The sequence below is a fragment of the Hemitrygon akajei genome, chromosome 9 (assembly GCF_048418815.1).
Source record: "Hemitrygon akajei chromosome 9, sHemAka1.3, whole genome shotgun sequence".
NCBI classification, from domain to species: Eukaryota; Metazoa; Chordata; class Chondrichthyes; order Myliobatiformes; family Dasyatidae; genus Hemitrygon; species Hemitrygon akajei.
In genome coordinates, this window is record NC_133132.1 from 118,331,446 (window position 1) to 118,350,816 (window position 19,371).

Sequence of the window (19,371 nt, forward strand, 5' to 3'; positions counted from 1 at the left end):
CAGGAGAAGGGACAAAGGCAGGTTACTGGCACCTTAAAAACCAGTCGCTTTGGGTAGATGAGGCCCGTCAGCCATGGCTGGCAACTCATCTAGGAGAAGGAAATCTTTGATCTCAAACCTCTACTACCTTGTGGCTACACCCACTTGGGGGGCGGAGGTGGGCGCTTCAGAAGTAACCCTGAGGGAAGTTCTGGAGCTGGAGTCCCTAAGGCATACATTTGAGTACAATATTGACTGGCAACTCCTGAAACTATATTGATCTGTGCTGTTCCTTTGGGTTCATCAGATGTGTGGAGAGGGGGAGCTTGCGAGATGGGCAACAGTTCACTCTCCATATTGTACTGCCCAGGTTTGCATATCTAGGCAGTTAGGACGCAATATCCATGGTCAACTCTGATAATATTGTGCATATTATTCTGTACTTTATTATATTTACTATTATTATTACTAAGTGTGTTTTTAAATGTTGCTGCTGTAAGGAAATAATTTCTCACTTGGGATCAGTAAAGTACTTACTATTATTATTATTTTATAATGTATATAGAAATGAGACATTTCTTCAAACCAGAGTGTCAAGCAAAGTAGTACACTTAACACACATTATACACGATAACTTATGAAAGTGAGGATAAAATCTACTGATGAGTCACACATAAGTAAGGAACTGCGTTAATATAAATATTGTAAAGTCCGGAACAAATTAACCAGTAGCATTCGAATACGATGCAGCCACAAACTGGACTGCACTGACAGTCATTGATTCATCCTGCTGTTATCTCCCTGAACTTATTTCTTCTTACATTGATTCTATCTTTTCTCTTCCGGTCCAGTCTCTTTCTACCCTATATGCATGACACTTGTGATGTCCGCCACCACTTCGACTGTTTCAAATCCACTGGTCCCAGCAGACCCATCTTTACCATGGATGTTCAATTCTTATACACCTCTGTTCTCTTTGTTGCTCCCTGGTTTACATTTCTGTTCCCATCAACCATTCCCATTCATGTGGCTCTGTTCCCTTACAGCTTTAGGCAATGAATATTTATTATTTTACCTTTTTCCTTCCTACCATCCAGGAACTCAAGCTGTCCTTCCAGGTGAAACAGCAGTTCACTTATACTTCCACTATGGTGTTGTGCATTCTGTGTTTACATTGGGTGACCACTTTGCATTCGTTCCACAGGAACAACCCTGACCTTCCTATTGCTTTCCACTAATTCTTCAAATTCTCACTCTGACCTAATTGGTCTGTGGCCACTTGTACTGTAGGTACAAGTTCCTTCCCAGTTCTGACAGAGTCTTTAACTTGAAGCATTAACTTTCTTTCTCTTCCCACAGATGTAGCTTGATCTGTTGAGTATTACCGGCATTTTTTGTTTTTATTTCGGATCTCCAGCATCTGCATTTTTTTAAATTTTCATTGAAATGTTACCTTGTCCCCATTAAAACCACTCTGCCTTTTGCTCCATGTATGTCTGATCTCTTGCATTAAGTCATTGTATCACTTGCAGCTGCTGGCTGAGGACACCAATTCAGTCTTAAATCTTTTTTGGTTTCTTAATTTTACCCATAAGGTTCCTACTGGCTGGTTATCACTCCTCACATCTGTAAAGTTCTTACAGATTCTTTTTCCTTATTGTGGATCCTGTATTCTGGTATATTCAGTTTCCAGTTTTGACTATTGAACTCGTAATGCAGTGTTGGGTAATTTATTATCAATTGATTTTGTTTTCAAAATAAGCTCGGGGTCACAGTTGCTTGCTTTTATGGGGTTTTAAATAATTTGTGCACATTGGCTTAATGAATTATTTTTGAATATTGATATATTATGAATTCGGAGTGTGGCAATGGTGTGTTCAAAATCTTTATTAGGATACCTTTTATGGACATTAAAAGGAAAATATTGAACTACAGTAGTTACAAGAGCTGGGAAGTAAAGTTAGCATTATTGTAGCATCCGATTGTGATTTGGATGTATTACCAATGCTTGGGTGAGGTAAATAAAGCACTGTAATAGATAATTTGATGTTATTCAAAAACAAATCATTACATCTATAGCTAATGTATGCCCAATAATGCAAGAAAATTTGTGAATATTGGGGTAAGAGCAGGATAACCTATTAAGATTAATGAGCAATCACAATGCAGTTTCACACTGTAAGACCAAGCAGGTGATAAATGTACCAAGAGGTCAACATTACTTGTGTAGTGCTCTAGTACAAATTCCTGACTTTAGGAATGTTTTGAGTGTGAAAATTCTGTAATAGATATTAAAATTGTCCGTTTAAGTATATTGAAATATATTGCCATTATTTATATAGCTCTGCAAGTCAAGGTTAAAGCTTTAATTTTTCCAAAAATCCATTGACATTGGCTGAAATTTTTGCATCTTCCTTCCTTTTTCTGATTTTGATCTTCCTCCTTTTAACAAATGATTTAGCATGTTATTTTGTCCACATAATGGAATATTCCACTTGCTGACTGGAATAATACTTATAATAAGAACAGATATTTTTCTTCTATTCTTCCAATGTAATTCTGTTTGTCAGCAACAGAATTGGGAAGTTTGTGAAGGCTCCCTTATTCCTTGCATCTGCTTCTATCAGAGTTGTTGGTCGCTTTCATCCAACTGATAGTCTACTCTTCTGGTGTCTATGCAACTACTGAAGGGTTTGCAAAAGATGGATACACTGCCCGACTATCTGCCCCTCTGGATGTACTTGGTCCACACCCATGATGATCCTGTCTCTGCTGCCTCAGCTACAGCCCTGCTGGTTGTCTTGATCTCTCTTCTATAAAATGGCATAGTACTTGCGTATAACCTACTCACATCCTCCCGTCTACTTTAAATCATCTCTAGATTACTTATAATACCTAATACAATGTAAATGCTATTTAAATAGTTTTTATGCTGCATTGTTAGGGAATAATAACAAGAAAAAATGTCTGTACATGTTCGGTACAGACGGAACCATCGTAGCTCTTCTGGGAATGCTGATGCCGCCTCGGCATTAGCCGATCCCGATTCTCCCGTGATCTTTAAGCTCTTGAGGCTGTAGCGGTTTACATAGCTAGCCAGCCATCCCTTACAAGCCTTAAACTCCTTCCTCTTGCTCACAACACAAGTAAGGAACGAATGAGACACGAGGCGAACAATGCTCGACTTCCGGGTTTTCCCGATCCGTGGTTGGTTGAATCCGCTCATGCGGAACCCGCGGATAAGGAGGGCCGACTCTACATATTTATTTGCTTATATAGAGCTTCTTAATTATTATTTTCTGTCTGTTCAAATTGGTTTCCAAAGACATGAATTCTTTCATACTCTGCCAAATCAAGATTTTGTGATTTTAAAAGTGGCCTTCTGAAAATTTTTGTAGGAAAGTTACTTCAAATGTAGTAAATCATCTTAAGGAAGGATGATAGAGATCTTAATCTCTGTTAATATAATAATTAAATATTTTGTTGGTCAGCAGTTGTTTACTATTATTATTGTACAGGTTCTGCTTGGATTAATTTCCACATGTATAAATGTGGAAATGCTTGTGAATGTACTTTGTTCATTGAACTACTCCATCTTTCAAACATGAACTTAATGTACAACCACTTTAGTAAATCTGTAATTTCTTGGGCATTTTTGTTTTTAATTTACATTTGGCATTATTCTTTTGCTGTACATTAGTAAAGTTAAGTGCTAAGGGGGCTGACTCTTAACAATGCCATAGTATTTTGATATCTTTCAGAAATGGACTTTTCTTAACTCTTTTTTGTTTAGTGATTTAAAGAAATAAGTTTGAAGTGCTTTTCATATACCCAAAGCACATTTTTTTGTAGAATGGCAGGCAGTATGTCACTAGATGTTACAGAATGAAATGATAATTAATTGCAAACTTCCACATTGAATGAATTAGCAAGCCAATGCTGAATGAAAATCATTTGGATTATCTTGTAGTCAATTTCTTCTTCTCTTGTGTAGTTTTTGACAGATTTTACCTTTACTTTTTCTTTTCTCCTATGCAGCTTAAATTAGAACAGGTACAAAAACAACCCTGTGTACTCTTGGAGTGAATGATTCATGAAGCTGCTACCTTTGTTACTGAATTATTAACAATTTGTGTTATGCTGCCTTACTAATTATAAGACTGCTTGCAGATCAGATTAACAAGCATTTTGCATGTTATGTGATTTTTATTTTCTTTTTGTTAGTGCTTCAACATGTTGGTAATCCACAATTGTAATTTAAAACAAATGAATTGAAAACATTAACTATAAACTACAAATTTTCACAATATAGAATTGAATGATCTATATCACAATAGAATGATCTATTTCATTCTGTAATATACATTTCATCAAGGGACACAAAAATCTCAAACCATAAGTGCTCTATTATCTGTAAGTTGTACACATTGTTGGTCATTATTGACTTGTGATATTGCTTATTATGCTATTTTTGATGATTAAAGTATATTCAGTCTAGTGGATATGGGCTGTCTCTCCTAATTCAAACCAAATTGCTAATTGGAGCTGTTCAAAGATGGCAGTTGATTGATTTTTTTTGGAAGAATTTGGGGAATTAGAAGACTTGATTGGGTGCTTTTATTTCATGTTGTGGTAGCACAAGCAATATAGATTGCAGAGAGTAAGCCACTCATTTCTCGGCTTTATATGTGCATGGCTGGAGAAAATGAATTTGACAAGGGATGTTGATGTGTGTATTTGTCAAGAAAAAATAGCTTACTGTTGTATATTATGCATATGCTTGGGCATGAGATTGGCCAGTTTTTTTTTGCTTGGAGCTTGATGACCACAAAGACCAGCATTTTTTTGTGCGTGCGTGTGCATTTGCAAAACAGACATTTTTTAAATGTCTTGCTATGATGATTGTTAGAGCTGTATAGTGTTCTTTCAAATACTGCTGGACATCTGAATGGATGAAACAGGTAAGTGTAGCAGTTTTTAAAAAAAGACATAGAGCACAAAATTATGCTAGTATTGTGTATTTCTGTTGTGTTGAATTAGTTTGTACTCTTTTGCCACTTCAGTGAAAAGTGTTATCAATGTTGCCATTCTTCAAACACAGTTGAAGCATGAAATTATGGAAAATATCTTTCATATTTATCAAGATGTAGTTAGTATATCAAGACAAGTGGAGACCAGCACTAAGAAACTGATACTTTTTGGTTTTCAAGCAGTTAATGTCAGCTTTGAGAATCTGAGATAATTTGGACATTAATCCAAAAGCAAAATATCACAGATGTTAGAAATCAGAAAATGAAGTAGAAAATTAAAAACACTGAGGACATTATAATTCTCTGTATATTTCACAAAAGAGTAACAGTATGAACTTTCTCAATACCTGACTAATTTTGTTCTTTGCAAATCTAAAATATGAGCAGTTTGCTGATGTTTACTACTTGGTAATGAGAACTTTCTCAGCACTGTTAAAATTGAAAGAAGCAAGAAGTGTTCGAAAGGAAACTTTCAGAGTGCTCTGCTGATGGATTTTGAGTACCGATTAGGGAATAGTGGTAAAGCATTTATTTTAATACACTTAATTTACTGTCCTTCAGGCATTCACACATTAATTTGGTCTAATGAAAACTATGTTGTTTTAACGCATTTTATTCATTATAATTTTAGGTTAAATGAGTATTCTTATCAAAAGGTTTATAAAACCTTTTAGTTAAGAAATTTCAAGTAATTAAAATTCTTTTCATTATTCATACTTACTGAGCTGTTTAGAAATTTGACAGTTTACAGACTTCACCCTTTAAACATGTTTCACTATCTGAGCCATTCTAAGGACTCGCCTCCAGATTTGGTTTTCATTTCCTCCCGTATGCAAACCTGTACTTAGCATTAGGGAGGAAACTTGAAACTTCAACCTGGAAATGCACAGCTGATAACTAAAGCAATGCTGTATTGTATTTTTGTCAGATAAAAAGAGATTGTTTAAAATTGCTGTAAACGTTAAATTGCACATTTTGATGTGTTCTTTTCCAATAGGTGGCAAATTCTATTATAGCAGCTTGTTCTACTGCTCCACTCAGTTCAATGAATGTGGATGCTATTTGTGAAAAACTTCGACAACTGGAAGGAATTGACCAAGCCATGCTCCTTCAGTACATTTGCACTATCAAAAAGGTAGGAATTGTATACTGTTCAATGTCCTTGAAGTTAGCTTCAGCTTCTCATTGGGCTGAGTCTCCTTCTCATGTCTTTATCAGAGATAAGTGTTTAAACCTCATTGCAGATGATTCCATTTAATGGTATTTGTGCTTGTAATTGAGGAATCTGTTATACAAACTTTCTCATAGTATTGCATTCAATTGAATGAGTATTTGGATTTTTCCATGTATTACGTACCCGTGGGTATCTTGTACTTGTCACGTGACAGTGGTGTTGAAGCTATACTGGACTTAAGGTAGTGGTCTAGTGATGGTGGAGTGACATCATTTTCCCGCCAGTAGAGGTCATGTGACAGGTTTTTTTTTAACAGGGTATAAAAGGAGGACCCCCCCCCCCCCCGTGAGGAGGGGCAGTTCATGGCTGGATTTGCCATTTCAACTCCGTGCCACTGCGTGGTCCAATATTATGACGCAGTTTGGTTGAAAGATGGAGTTTTATTTATTGCCTAAAGTTTAAAAGGTCATTGCCAGCAGTTTCTTTATAATACTGCCAGTTAAAAATCAGTGGAGAGTGAAGATCGGAGTTCGGGAGCTAAAAGATCGAGGAAAGTCGATTTCGACGGTGAAACAGGTTTGACCTTGTTTGATCCTCATTCGGAAGGAATTCGTTGGCTGTCCCTGTGTTAATCCCTGCGAAATATAGCAGAAAAGATTGGGTACAGTTTTGTAAAGGAAAGGTCAGTGCCTTTAAGCCATTTCATTTTCATCTTCGTAAATTCTCCGGGAAAAGTATAGTTTGACTGGGAACCGCAGCAACACGACGTGAAAGAGAATTTAAATCGTCTAAAAAGTCTCTCCTTTAATAGACTGTAAGCATTTTGAACTTTTGCAGTATTACTTTGAAGAACTGTTTTTGCTTTATTCCTTTAAGAACTGTTTAAGCTGCCGCACAGCAGCTGATTTCCGGTTACGTTCGTGGTTTGTTTACTTTTGGGGGTTTGTTTTTCAGTGTTTAATAAATGTTTTATTTGTTATAAACAACAACCCTGCCTCACTCATATATTTATTGTTGCTGAATCCGTAACGCATGACACTCATCATTCATTGCCTAACTGATTTCATTGAAAGTTACAGACCTGGTAAGGTATAGGTCTTTCAAATCCAAAGATTTTCCATAGATTCAAATGAAGAATGCTAACAAAAGCAACTTGATCTTTGTTTCATATAAGAAAGCCGAAAACTTTTCAGCTAGTGACCAAAATAATATCTTGCGCTTGATTTCACATTGTGAGTGCTTTTTAATATTGTTTATTTTACATGTTTAACAGTGCTAGAATGCTGAATGCTTGAACTAATGCATTCCTTTCTAGAAATTTCCTCACAATTTAAGATCTAATGTAATCTTTTACTTAATGTTCTGTTCTCTAATGGTATATTCCTCTGTCAATACTTTGTATATATTTGATGGTATATCAACATGAAATTGTCTGTTTTATTGTGAATTGTGCCATGAGAATTAGTTAAAATTATTAATTAAAGTTAAGTTTTCATCCTTTTAATCATTTTATATTTGCAATTGTGTAGAATCATTTTATAAGTTATGAATATATGCAGAAGGAGGAGGGTGTGGAAATATTATTGTCTGCTTAACCTGCACACTTTGAATGCCAGGCTCATAAGTCAGCCATGTAATCTCAGGACAGAAGAGTTCAAAAGAGGTTGAGAATCAGGACCGCAAAGGTAGTAATCTCGGAATTACTGCCTGTGCCACGTGACAGTGAGAATAGGAATAGAATGACGTGGAGGATAAATGTGCGGCTGAGGGATTGGAGCAGGGAGCAGGGATTCAGATTTCTGGATCATTGGGACCTCTTTTGGGGCAGGTTTGACCTGTACAAAAAGGACGGGTTGCACTTGAATCTCAGGGGGACCAATATCCTGGCGGGGAGGTTTGCTAAGGCTACTCGGGAGGGTTTAAACTAGAATTTTTGGGGGGTGGGAACAGAACTGAGACTGGGGAAGAGGAGGTTGGCTCACAAATACAGAAAGCTTGTAGACAGTCCGAGAGCAAGGATAGGCAGGTGATAGAGAAGGGACGCGCTCAGTCCGACGGTTTGAGATTTGTCTATTTTAACGCAAGGAGTATTGTGAACAAAGCGAATGAGTTTAGAGTGTGGATCAGTACTTGGAGCTATGATGTAGTGGCCATTATAGAGACTTGGATGGATCAGGGACAGGAATGGTTACTTCAAGTGCTGGGTTTTAGATGTTTCAGAAGGGACAGGGAGGGAGGCAAAAGACGTGGGGCGTGGCACTTTTCATCAGATAGTGTCACAGCTGCAGAGAATGTGAATGCCACTGAGGGATTGTCTACGGAGTCTCTGTGGGTGGAGGTTAGGAACAGGAGGGGGTCAATAACTTGACTGGATGTTTTTTACTCAGAGAGTGGTGAGTGCGTGGAATGGGCTGCCAGCAACGGTGGTGGAGGCAGATATGATAGGGTCTTTTAAGAGACTTTTAGATAGGTACATGGAGCTTAGTAAAATAGAGGACTATAGGTAAGCCTAGTAATTTCTAAGGTAGGGACATGTTCGGCACAACTTTGTGGGCTGAAGAGCCTGTATTGTGGTGTAAGTTTTCTATGTTTCTATTGACAGGACCATTCCCAAACGATATTTCTATATTTTGATGCTCTTATATTCTGGTCAGCTGATGCAATGTATAACATTTACTTTTTGCAAGGACACATTGTCCATGACTCATTTTAAATGAAAAATCAGTTCTTGCTGATGTAAGCTTTATTTTTAATTCCATTGTTCTTTCTTTGTTCAGGCAAACATTAATGGAAGAGTATTAGTTCAGTGCAATCTGGATGAATTGAAGAAAGAATTAAGCATGAATTTTGGTGATTGGCAGCTTTTTAGAAATATGGTATGATAACTTTATTTCAATGGTGTCAACTGTTCAAAACTGATTACACCATTACTTTGAAATCTCACATATAAAGTTGTCATTTGGTTTAATATGTTTAAAAGCTTGATAATGGAAAAAGCCTGTGTTTTTAACTCCTAATCAATTCTCCCTCTTTTCACCCTATCTAGGTTTCAGTCACCCAGCGCTCTGTTGCTCATTTCCTCATTTGTATTAATCTAGCAGATACACAGGAGATTTTGCAGATGTTGAAAACCCAGTGTAACACACAAAATGCTGGAGGAACTCAGCACATCAGGTCAGATGCTGCTTAACCTGCAGGGTTCCTCCGGCATTTTGTGTATGTTAATCTATCACGCTATCAGCAATGCCACTATCTTACAGCTCTTATTTTTGGTTATCACCTCTACATTGATTCCTGTAACTTTCTGAGATTCTGCATTCCTGCAGTTCTGAACTCTTGCTAGTCTCCAGTTTTAATCATACCACTATTGGCAGCAGGGGCTTCAACTGTCAAAGGCCTGAGCTCTGAAATGCTGTTGCTTTAGCCCTTGCCCTCTCTCTCTCCATTCACTTTTCACCTGAAAATCCTTGTATTTGCCCAGGTTCTGTAGTATTATCTCCTATGTAATGTGATAGCAATTTTTCCTTGACATTGCTGTGAATTACCTAGGATGACTTAACATTTAAAAGTGCTGTATAAATTCACACTACTGCTCTGGCTTTCTGTTGAGTGTGTTTTAAAAACTGTGTTCTCATCTGGTATCAATTGATTTTGAAGTATTGCTCAAGATTGATAGTGGTGTTGATGGTGAAGAGGGTAATCTTTTTGATGGGATTTAATCCTAAAAAGCTATGAAAGTGATATACATTGCAAGGACCTATAAGGTTAGGATATGCACAATGAATCTTAAAACTTACTGAGAATAGGGAGAACTTGAAGGCGGCAGCACAGATAGATAAGATGGTCAATAAAGCACTTTCGTAAACTGGGGTAGAATATAGACAATAGGTGCAGAAGTAGACCATTCGGCCCTTCGAGCCTGCACCGCCATTCTGAGATCATGGCTGATCATCTACTATCAATACCTGGTTCCTGCCTTGTCCCCATATTCCTTGATTCCCCTATCCATAAGATACCTATCTAGCTCCTTCTTGAAAGCATCCAGAATTGGCCTCCACTGCCTTCTGAGGCAGTGCATTCCACACCCCCACAACTCTCTGGGAGAAGAAGTTTTTCCTTAACTCTGTCCTAAATGACCTACCCCTTATTCTTAAACCATGCCCTCTGGTACTGGACTCTCCCAGCATCTGGAACATATTTCCTGCCTCTATCTTGTCCAATCCCTTAATAATCTTATATGTTGCAATCAGATCCCCTCTCAATCTCCTTAATTCCAGCGTGTACAAGCCCAGTCTCTCTAACCTCTCTGCGTAAGACAGTCCGGACATCCCAGGAATTAACCTTATGAATCTACACTGCACTTCCTCTACAGCCAGGATGTCCTTCCTTAACCCTGGAGACCAAAACTGTACACAATACTCCAGGTGTGGTCTCACCAGGGCCCTGTACAAATGCAAAAGGATTTCCTTGCTCTTGTACTCAATTCCCTTTGTAATAAAGGCCAACATTCCATTACCCTTCTTCACTGCCTGCTGCACTTGCTCATTCACCTTCAGTGACTGATGAACAAGGACTCCTAGATCTCTTAGTATTTCTCCCTTACCCAACTCTACACCGTTCAGATAATAATCTGCCTTCCTGTTCTTACTCCCAAAGTGGATAACCTCACACTTATTCACATTAAACGTCATCTGCCAAGTATCTGCCCACTCACCCAGCCTATCCAAGTCACCCTGAATTCTCCTAACATCCTCATCATATGTCACACTGCCACCCAGCTTAGTATCATCAGCAAACTTGCTGATGTTATTCTCAATGCCTTCATCTAAATCGTTGATGTAAATCGTAAACAGCTGTGGTCCCAGTACCGAGCCCTGTGGCACCCCACTAGTCACCACCTGCCATTCCGAGAAACACCCATTCACTGCTACCCTTTGCTTTCTATCTGCCAACCAGTTTTCTATCCATGTCAATATCTTCCCCCCCAATGCCATGAGCTCTGATTTTACCCACCAATCTCCTATGTGGGACCTTATCAAATGCCTTCTGAAAATCAAGGTACACTACATCCACTGGATCTCCCTTGTCTAACTTCCTGGTTACATCCTCAAAAAACTCCAATAGATTAGTCAAGCATGATTTGCCCTTGGTAAATCCATGCTGGCTCGGCCCAATCCTATCACTGCTATCTAGATATGCCACTATTTCATCTTTAATAATGGACTCTAGCATCTTCCCCACTACTGATGTTAGGCTGACAGGACGATAGTTCTCTGTTTTCTCCCTCCCTCCTTTCTTAAAAAGTGGGATAACATAAAGTGAAAAGTAAAAATAAATTTATTATCAAAGTACACTGTGTATATCACCATATGCTGCCCTGCGATTCATTTTCTTGTGGATATTCACAGTAAGTACTAAGAACTAAGAAAACAATATTGAGTTAATGGAAAAACTGCACACAAACAGCGACAGACAAACAACCAATATACAAAAGACAGCAAACTGTGTTGTACAGTCCTTGAAAGTGAGTCCATCGGTTGTGAAATGAGTTCAGTGTTGGGATGAGTGAAGGTATCCACTATGGTTCAGGAGCCTGATGGTTGAGAGGTAATAACTCTTGCTGAACCTGGGCCCTAAGGCTCCAGTACCTCCTTTCTGATTGCAGCAGTGAGAAGAGAGCATGGCCTAGATGGTGGAGGTCCTTCATGGATGCTGCTTTCTTGTGGCAGCACTCCTTTATAGATGTGTTCAAAGGTGAGGAGGGCTTAACCCGTGATGGACTGGGCAGTATCCACTGCTTTTTGTAGGCTTTTCAAAGTTTTTGTCTGAGCTTTAGATGATATGCCCAATCTTCATAAGCTTCTAAGCATATAGAGGCACTGTCATGCCGCCTTTGTAATGGCATTTGCGTGCTGGACCCAGGACAGATCCTCTGAAATGATAATGCTGAGGAGTTTAAAGTTACTGAGTTTCTCCACCTTTGATGCCCTGATGAGCACTGGCTCATGGACCTTTAGTTTCCTCCTCCTGTAGTCAAAAATCAGCTCTTTGGTGTTGCTGATGTTGAGTGAGACATTGTTGTGGCACCGTTCAGCCAAATTTCAATCTCCCTCTCACCACCTTTTGATTCAGTCAACAACTGGTATCATCAAACTTAAATATGGCATTGGAACTGTACTTGGCCTCATAGTCCTAAGTATAAAGCGAGTAGAAAAGGGGGCTAAGTATACAACTTTGTGGTACACCTGTGCTGTTGGTGATTTTGGAGGAGGTGTTGCCAATCTGAACTGACTAGGGCCTGCAAGTAAGGAAATCAAGGTTTCGGTTGCACAAGCAGGTACAATACAATATATTGTATTCCAGTAATTAAATAATTAATTGGCCTCCATTTGTTTAATCTTTTCCAAGGTGTTTGAGATGCGACATTTGGATACACAGGTACTTCAGGAGGAAATGAGAGCTGCTGGTGAAAATGTTCCAGCGCAACCTGATCGCTCTAATCTTCATGCAACCAACAGTGATTTTGCAGGAAACTCTGAAGTTCCTGGCCATTCCCCACAGGAAACCTTCAGCTTAAGTTTCAGCTTTGAGGAACTGAGAGCTGTTGATGTTGAAGAACCAGTAAGACACTCCAATTCTGGTTGGCAGGTTGGTAACAGATCAACTGTTCCTAAACTCTTGTTTTCTGATAGGAAGCAGGACAAGGCCATTTGGCGCTTTATGCCTACATCACAGATATGTGGGCAAGAGCAAATTAGCCGTGGGCGAGAGCAAATATTGTGCCTTACTTTGAGAATGGTGGCAAAGAAAAACCTGGGAACTAGATGCCAATAAGTCTAACATCTGTGGTAAGTAGAGGGATAAGATATATGTACACCTGGAAAAACTAGTTTATTGGGGTAGTAAGCATGTCTTTGTTCATGGAAGATCATGTTCTTACGAATATGATTGATTTTCTGGTCACATAATATATGTTTAAAAACTGAAGACACGGCTGTTGACAGAGGTTACATGGACTTCAGTAAGGTCTTTGATAAAGTTCCACGTGTTGGGCTATTTGGAAGGTTAGTTCACATAGAATCCAGGAAAAGCTGGCTTACAGACTAATTGGATACACAAATAATTTGTTTGTATAGAGCAAAAGGTGATGGTGAAAGATTGTTTCTCAGACTGGAAGCCAGGGACTAGTGGTGCGCCTCGGAGTTCAGTGTGGGCCCATTGGTTTTCATTTACCTCAATAATTTGGATAAGAATGTATAAGGCACACTAAAGTAAGTGGTATAGTGGACAATGAAACTGATTGTAAGGCCATTGGGAGATCATAATTGGCTGAGTAAGTGGGCCAAGGAATGGGAAATAGAGTTTAATTTGGAGAAGTGTGTGGTGTTGCAGTTTGGAAAGTGAAATCTGGTTAGAACTTTCCTAGTGAATGGCAGGGCCTTGGGGAATGTTGTAGAGCAGGCACCTTGGAGTACATGGTTTCACTGAAAGTGGCGTTGCAGGTAGACAGGATGGTGAAGGCTTTTGGCATATCGGCTTTCAAAATCTGAGCCTTGTGTATAAAAGTTGGGAGGTCATAGTGTCGTTGTACAGGAGGCTGGTGAGGCTGCATTTGGAATATTATGTATAGTTCTGGTTACTCTGCTGTATGAAAGATGTTAAACTGTAAAGAGTCATGTTCTTATTTTCTGGCAACATTGTCATAAATCTTTACCACGCAGAGTTAAAGGGAGAGGTTGGGCAGGCTAGGACTTTATTCCTTGGAGAATAGAAGACTGAGGGTGAACTTATAGAGGTGCATAAAATCATGAAAGACATAGATGCAGTGAATACAACCATCATTTTCCCAGGGCTGGAGAAACTAAACCTAGAGAACATAAGTTTGAGGTGAGGGTGATAAGATTTTATAGGAACTTGAGGGACAGTGATTTGACACAACAGATGTTATTTATGTGGAATGAGTTGCCAGAGGAACAAAAAGACATTTGGATAGTTACATGGTTTGGAAGGTTATGTGCCAAAGATTGGCAAATCAGACTTGCTTGGATGGGCAGCTTAGTCAGTGTGGACCAGTTGAGTTGCATGGTCTGATTCTGTGCTGTATAATTCAATGACCGCTGTTAGTTAAGTTATAGTTGGTTGTCTTTTGGCCAAATAATTAACTATAATCAGTCCCTCTTGCCTAAACCTCTCATTCTTGTGAATTCCAGAGAGTACAGGGCCAGTCTGCTTTATTCATCTTCATAAGGCAATCGTTCCATTCCAAAAATTAATCTGACGAACCTTTGCAGCACTCCCTTATCACAAACATATCCTTCCTTCCTTGGGTTCAGAAGCACTAGACAAAATACCAACTGTGCTTTCACCGAAATTAAGTTTGCAATTGATGTCTACATATAGCTTCCCTTCCCAATTGTATGCTGCACCTCCTTGTCACTTTGCAGTGATTCACATACTAGGAACCCTTGTCACTCTTAATGTCAACACTGTTCAATCTCTTGTTATTTCAAAAGTACTCTGCCTTCTATTTTCTACCAAAATACGTGACCTCATATTTTCCACATTATACTCTTTCCCATTCACTGATCCTGTCCATATCCTCCTGAAGACTCTACATTCTCTTCACAATCCATTACTGGCATTGAGCTATGCATACTTGGATATATACCGAAGACGCAAACTGATTTAAGTTGCAAAACAAAACTATAGTGGGTGGAGTTTTATGTATTGAAGTCTGATGGAATTTACATTGGTTTAATAAAATCACTCAAACTGTTTCCTCCGTGGCAAAAGCTGGGAGGAGTGAATAGATTTGAGTGTCCAGGTACAGATCTTTCTAAAAGCTGGAACACAAATATAAACAAACAAGCAAGTGAACTTTATTTACCCTAATACAAAAACATATCGTACTCTACATTCTGTAATACATTTTAATAGTTAAACATGGTGATAAATGCCCGTTTTAAGATGTTTATTTCTGTAAAGTTTGACAGAAGCTACATTGAAAGGAATAGCTTAATGCAATTATGCTGATTGGGTGGAAGTTTCGATATGCAAATAAATAATGGGCCAGGTGTTGAAGTTCTGGATCTGCAGACTGCAACTGCATTTAGTGGTCACCACATTCCCTTACTTGCTGGCTTTGAATTTGGAGACCTATCTTACTGACCCAAAACACCCCGTTCTCTGGTAGCCGAGGCTTCCTGAAGCATCCCTAACAACTGAGGAACTTTGAAGCCCCATGCCTAGTTGCCAACTGTCCAGACTCTCATGGCTGAATGCAGACATGCACAATCTGTAAGAGGTGTGTATGAGACAAACCTACAATTGTTGGGTCTAATTCCTGATTGAAGGAGATTGATTATAGCTAAGTGGAAATTGGTAGGCTCTTCAGGAAAGCAACACATTGGATAAACCTCACTTTGTTATGTCTGGAAATGAGGATTATGGTCTTAAATTAGAGGGTAAGCTATTCAGATCTGAGATGAGTAATTTCTTCACTCGGAGGACAGTAAGTATTTGGAATTCTCGACCCAAGAAGATTGTGGAGGGCGAATTGTTGGGGAAAGCTCGTAGTAATGATGGATATATTCTTGAACATTAAGGGATTTTAAAGATACAGTAATGGCGCAGGAAATTGGAACTGGGGTGAATGCATACATTAAAAAGTCAACTTTGGTTGTCTCTAAATGCGCACTATAGTTGCATTTTGTATGGTGTTCTCTGCATCTGAAATTATCTGTTTGCAGTGACAGGATGAATTTCTACTTAACATTTTCTGGTACAGTGGATTCAGGTCAGTTAGGACAGTTCAGGACCAATTTTGGCCCAATTAAGCATTTGCCCCAATTAGCCAAAGATTCGTGGAAATAGTTAAAAGGGTATAAAAAAAGACAAACTAATTTTAACTGAGTAAGAAATTATGTACTTAAATGAAATACAGAACAAATTAGAACACTATCAATACTGCTAGAGTATTATAAAGCTGTCTGTTAGTTCCTAATAGTTATTGACGGAGGAATTCATCTAGTGTACATCTTCTTTTGACTGACTGTAAACAAACAAAATCAGCATAGACACCTACTGTAGATAATGGACTGCCTTCATACAATACTTTCACAATGGCATCTTCCAAATCTTCTTTTTCATTATAATTTAATTTTTTGTGGTTCCCAATTTGTTGAAGTAGTGAAATTGTTTCATTTTCACTCTGGCTGTTTCTGGCGTCTCTGAGCCTGACTTCTTGAAATTGCAGTGAGCAAAACAGTTCCAAATTATCTTGCTGTTTATTTCTCGTCAACTATTGGTGACAAAATCATCGATTTGGAATATATAAGTGCATGCAATTGAAACTATTTTAAAACTCCGTATGGTGTAGTATCTAATGGACACTCAGGTATATACATCTGACACTAGTTATAAACTGTTTAACAACAATCTCCTGCTCCAATTAAGGAGCAGACTGTCCCAAATAAGCAAACTAATTCTGGCTATGTTCTCAATTAGTTTTTGTTCTTTAAGAGTTTCCCTAAATAAGCAGCTGCCCTGATTAACTGATGGCTCAGTTAATCAGAATTCATTCCATATGATTAAAAGTTTAAAAATGTATTTTAAATTGATATGATTATATATAAACAAATATTGATAAAGAGTCTTTTTCTTTTAACTACAGCCTCAAAGGACGCCAAGTGTTTCAAGTATCAACTCTCTGGAATCTAATGGCCTCTCCAGGCTCACAGATAAGCAGCAGGCGGAGTACAGAGATGCCTACAAAGAATACATTGCACAGATGGCACAGCTAGATGGTCCATCCTGCTCCACAGCTGCCATCACTGAAGAATCTCATCTCTCTACTTTGCATAGTGCTGGTCAGTTTTTTATGGGGCAAAGCATAACAACCTTTCAGTCTAGTTCAGAACAAGATGGTGAACAGAAAGAAAACAATGACAAAAAATCCTTTACAGGAAAAAGAGAAACGATTTTGCGTGCAGGTAAGTCTTCTACAAGTGATCATGGTGATTATCCGTCTTCCACTGTTTCTACAGCTGATCCATCTCTGTTGGATCCCATTACTGAAGAAGATGAAAGGCCAGATGCCTCAACAACTAAGCTGCTGTCTAGAAAGGAATCTTCAGACAAAGTGAATATCTTCCAAGGAAGCGATATAACAATTAAGGGCTTACAGTATCGGAAACTACCCAGTGAAGAGGATGAATCAGGCCAAGAAGCAGATTACACGCCACTTCTTAAAGATGGAACAACAAAGGAGAAGAATGAAAAACAAACTAATTCTACTGATCATGCAAATGCTGCTATTAAATCCCTGATCAAATCAAAGGAATATCTGTCTGATGCTATGCTTGACAAAAAGGATTCATCAGACTCTGGGGTTAGATCCAGTGAGAGTTCACCAAACCACTCACTCCGTGATGAAACAGAAGACAGCCAGTTGGAGAAAACAAATTTGATTGAATTGGAGGATGATCCATCCAAAGATAAGCGAGGTATTCCAAACAGTCTAAGTGGCCTACAAGACCCAAGTGTTGCTCGTATGTCTATCTGTTCTGAGGATAAGAAGAGCCCCACTGGTTCAACCTCTGAATGCAGTCTGTTAGCCAGCAGTCCTGAGGAAAACTGGCCTGTATCTCACAAAGCATATAATGTAACCAACCTGAACAGAACAGCAAGCACAGAGACCCTGAATAACAACAGCAATGCTTCTAGGTTGCAGAATGCGGAAGAAAATGAGACAAAAGAATATTTGGAAACGGCTGGTGACCCTGAGCACTTGGGTAAAAATGCATCTCAAGTTGTCCATCCTACACCAGGCTCTGCAATGAATAAAGCACCAGTCCAGAATGATATGTATTCAGCTTCATTCAAGAATGACAACCTGCGAGGGCTAGGTATGAAGCGGTGCCTTGCTTCCAAAGTTCCTTCAAATTTTATTAAGCACACAAAGAGTAGCACCTCATCTGAGCTACATGTAGTTAGTCCCAGTGATTCCTACGGAGAAGAACGGGAGAGCATCCTGTAAAAGAAACGGTGATCTGTCAAAACCTCAAGTTTGATAAATGGAAAGCATTTGTTGCATTGTCAAGTATTCTATGTTTGGCTTTTATTTTTCATAATGCACTTTTCTTAGTTTGTTTTAGAACATACCTCAAATCAAGTACTAGATTAATTCTGTCAAGGAAGTATTATGTGTAGTGGTAATATATTGAATATTACTGTTTTGTGTGTGTGTGTGTGTATAAGTATTGTTGTGATTCGGAGTTAAACTATTCTTGTGAATGTAAAGCTGGTATATCTCAATGTCATTTCAAAGTGTAAAATGTGGTCAGTATTTATTGCCATGTGTATTCTTCAAATATATATGAAAATTTACTGCTGTAACTTGTGCTTGTGTTGCTTGTATGAATCCTCTTGATTTTAGATGTATGTATGTCACAGTTGAGTAGTATCTGGTTTGTGCCTTTTGACAGCGGAGGCTTTTGTATTTTCAATAAAGATGATAATATTAATATTTAATGGCTTAGTGTCAAAGTTGCCTACTATATTGAATTTCTATTGTATGATCTTCTAAAAGCTTTTGTCTTTTGTGTATATGTTGAAATAAACAGTTGTGGTGGTAATATTTTGTCTAGTTTATTTTGGCTCTCCAATAAATGAGCTATGAATTTACCAATATATTCTGACACCTGTCGGAATGATAGACAGATCAACATAGAGACTATCAACCACCAATTTACACTATTTTGGTTTTATTCTCCTCTTATCCTCATTAATGTACACCCCCACATCCCCTGATTCTGCCACTCACCAGCGCACTAGTGGCAATCTACAGCAAGCATTTAACCTAGCAAACTGTACACCTTTGCATGTGGGAAGAAAGCTAAGTACCCAGAAGAAATCCACACAGTGCTCCACACCACAGCCTTTTCTCTCTTGGGCAATGTTACCGAACTTCATTGCCCTGGTGAGACATTTTTGACCATAATACAACTGAGGCAATTGTCAGGCCAATTCGGGTAACAGTTAACTGATTCAGCTCTAGAGTCAGTTTATAAATCAGGATGGTAAAGATGACAGACTTCCCTGAAGATCATTAGTTAACAATATGGACTTTTACAATATCTGTGATAGTTTATTAATTGCCATTTCTGAAACTGGTCTATATTCAACAGC

General features: G+C 38.5%; 1 protein-coding gene across 5 annotated transcripts in view; it reads left to right on the forward strand.

Moving 5' to 3' along the window:
• LOC140733475 (kinase D-interacting substrate of 220 kDa-like) overlaps positions 1-18,818 on the forward strand; it is a 93,103-nt gene extending 74,285 nt beyond the window's left edge. For 2 of the 5 annotated variants that reach the window (XM_073056864.1, XM_073056867.1), the window contains 5 exons: positions 4,018-4,032; positions 6,007-6,144; positions 8,961-9,059; positions 12,592-12,831; positions 16,856-18,818. In XM_073056864.1, the coding sequence (XP_072912965.1) occupies positions 4,018-4,032; positions 6,007-6,144; positions 8,961-9,059; positions 12,592-12,831; positions 16,856-18,220 (1,857 nt within the window). In that variant the 3' untranslated portion in view covers positions 18,221-18,818. The remainder of the gene's footprint in view (positions 1-4,017; positions 4,033-6,006; positions 6,145-8,960; positions 9,060-12,591; positions 12,832-16,855) is intronic. The other 3 variants (XM_073056866.1, XM_073056868.1, XM_073056869.1) reach the window with 2 other exon arrangements.
• Positions 18,819-19,371: the final 553 nt, after the last annotated feature.